Here is a 1,099-nt window from a genome sequence, read left to right on the forward strand (position 1 = left end):
TCTCACTTTTACCCTTTCAATTCTCTTCCCCCCATCCAGCTAGAGGTGGGGGAGTGAGCGAGCGGCTGTGTGGTGCTTAGTTGCCAGCTGGGGTTAAAATACGACAATACGAAATAGACAACTGAGATATTCTGGGAATGATTTTGCATTTATGCTATTATGATAAAAAGCATTTGGAGAGTTGATTTATGCATGCTAGTTACTATCATTAAGTAGGTGTTTCATTTATGTTTCTAACAGGATCAAAAATTACAGATGCACTTAACAGCGAAAGAGGAGCATCATAAGAAACTGAATGAAGTTGAGAGGTGTTATGCTACTATTGCATGTCAGTTTGGAATCGTAAAAGGTGTTCATGGAAAACTAGAGCACAGTGGTATGTATGTCTTAAGTGTCCTCCAGCATTTGTTTTTGCTGTGTTTTGACAATACTGAGTTGGAGACACCTGACGATTCAGAAAAATAGCAGCTACCATGTGCCAAGCACCAAATATACCAACTGACAATTACTGTACCTCAGTAGCTTCCTCAGTGTTTCTTTCTGTGACAGCGTCAGGTTAAGCAGCATAGGCCCCGTACCTCTTCTGCTCTTTGCTGATACACTACTACAGTTGTGTGTGTGACCACAGGGTAAATTACATTGAGGAACTGATTTGTGTTCAAAACAATCCAGCAGCAGACCCACCCCTTCCAGAGGAAAAAAAAAATTACACTTAATTTGGATCAGCTTCCTGCTGCCATTCAGCATAATCAACATAAACAGTTATACCAGCTCAAATGGGGGGGTGAAAGTAAAAGAATTAGCGAATAGGGGAAAATGAATGGTATTTAAAGTAGGTTTAATGTTGGGAAATGGACAGAAAACATTAATGAAATAACAAAAATTCTTTTGTTGTACAGAAATATAAAATCTTAAAACCAGTTCAGTAAATAAATAGGGTGGTATGAATAATTTTATGCCGTTATCATTGTTGCATAGATTCTGACTATATGGCTATTCAAGCTTTATAAATCTGTACCTTATCCCTGTTCATGTGTTGAAACATAACAAAATTATTATTCCATATACTTTTATTTTATATATATAATATATAATTTTA

At 36.6% G+C, this 1,099-nt stretch overlaps 1 protein-coding gene across 1 annotated transcript in view; it reads left to right on the forward strand.

Moving 5' to 3' along the window:
* Positions 1 to 240: 240 nt before the first annotated feature.
* The window catches only part of CCDC73 (coiled-coil domain containing 73), a gene marked incomplete at its 5' end in the record, with an annotated part of 31,904 nt that continues 31,045 nt past the window's right edge, over positions 241 to 1,099 (forward strand). Inside the window, one exon of the mRNA XM_009584690.1 lies at positions 241 to 376. Within this exon, the coding sequence (XP_009582985.1) occupies positions 241 to 376 (136 nt within the window). The remainder of the gene's footprint in view (positions 377 to 1,099) is intronic.

The sequence above is a fragment of the Fulmarus glacialis genome, unplaced genomic scaffold (assembly GCF_000690835.1).
Source record: "Fulmarus glacialis isolate BGI_N327 unplaced genomic scaffold, ASM69083v1 scaffold26269, whole genome shotgun sequence".
Lineage (NCBI taxonomy): Eukaryota > Metazoa > Chordata > Aves > Procellariiformes > Procellariidae > Fulmarus > Fulmarus glacialis.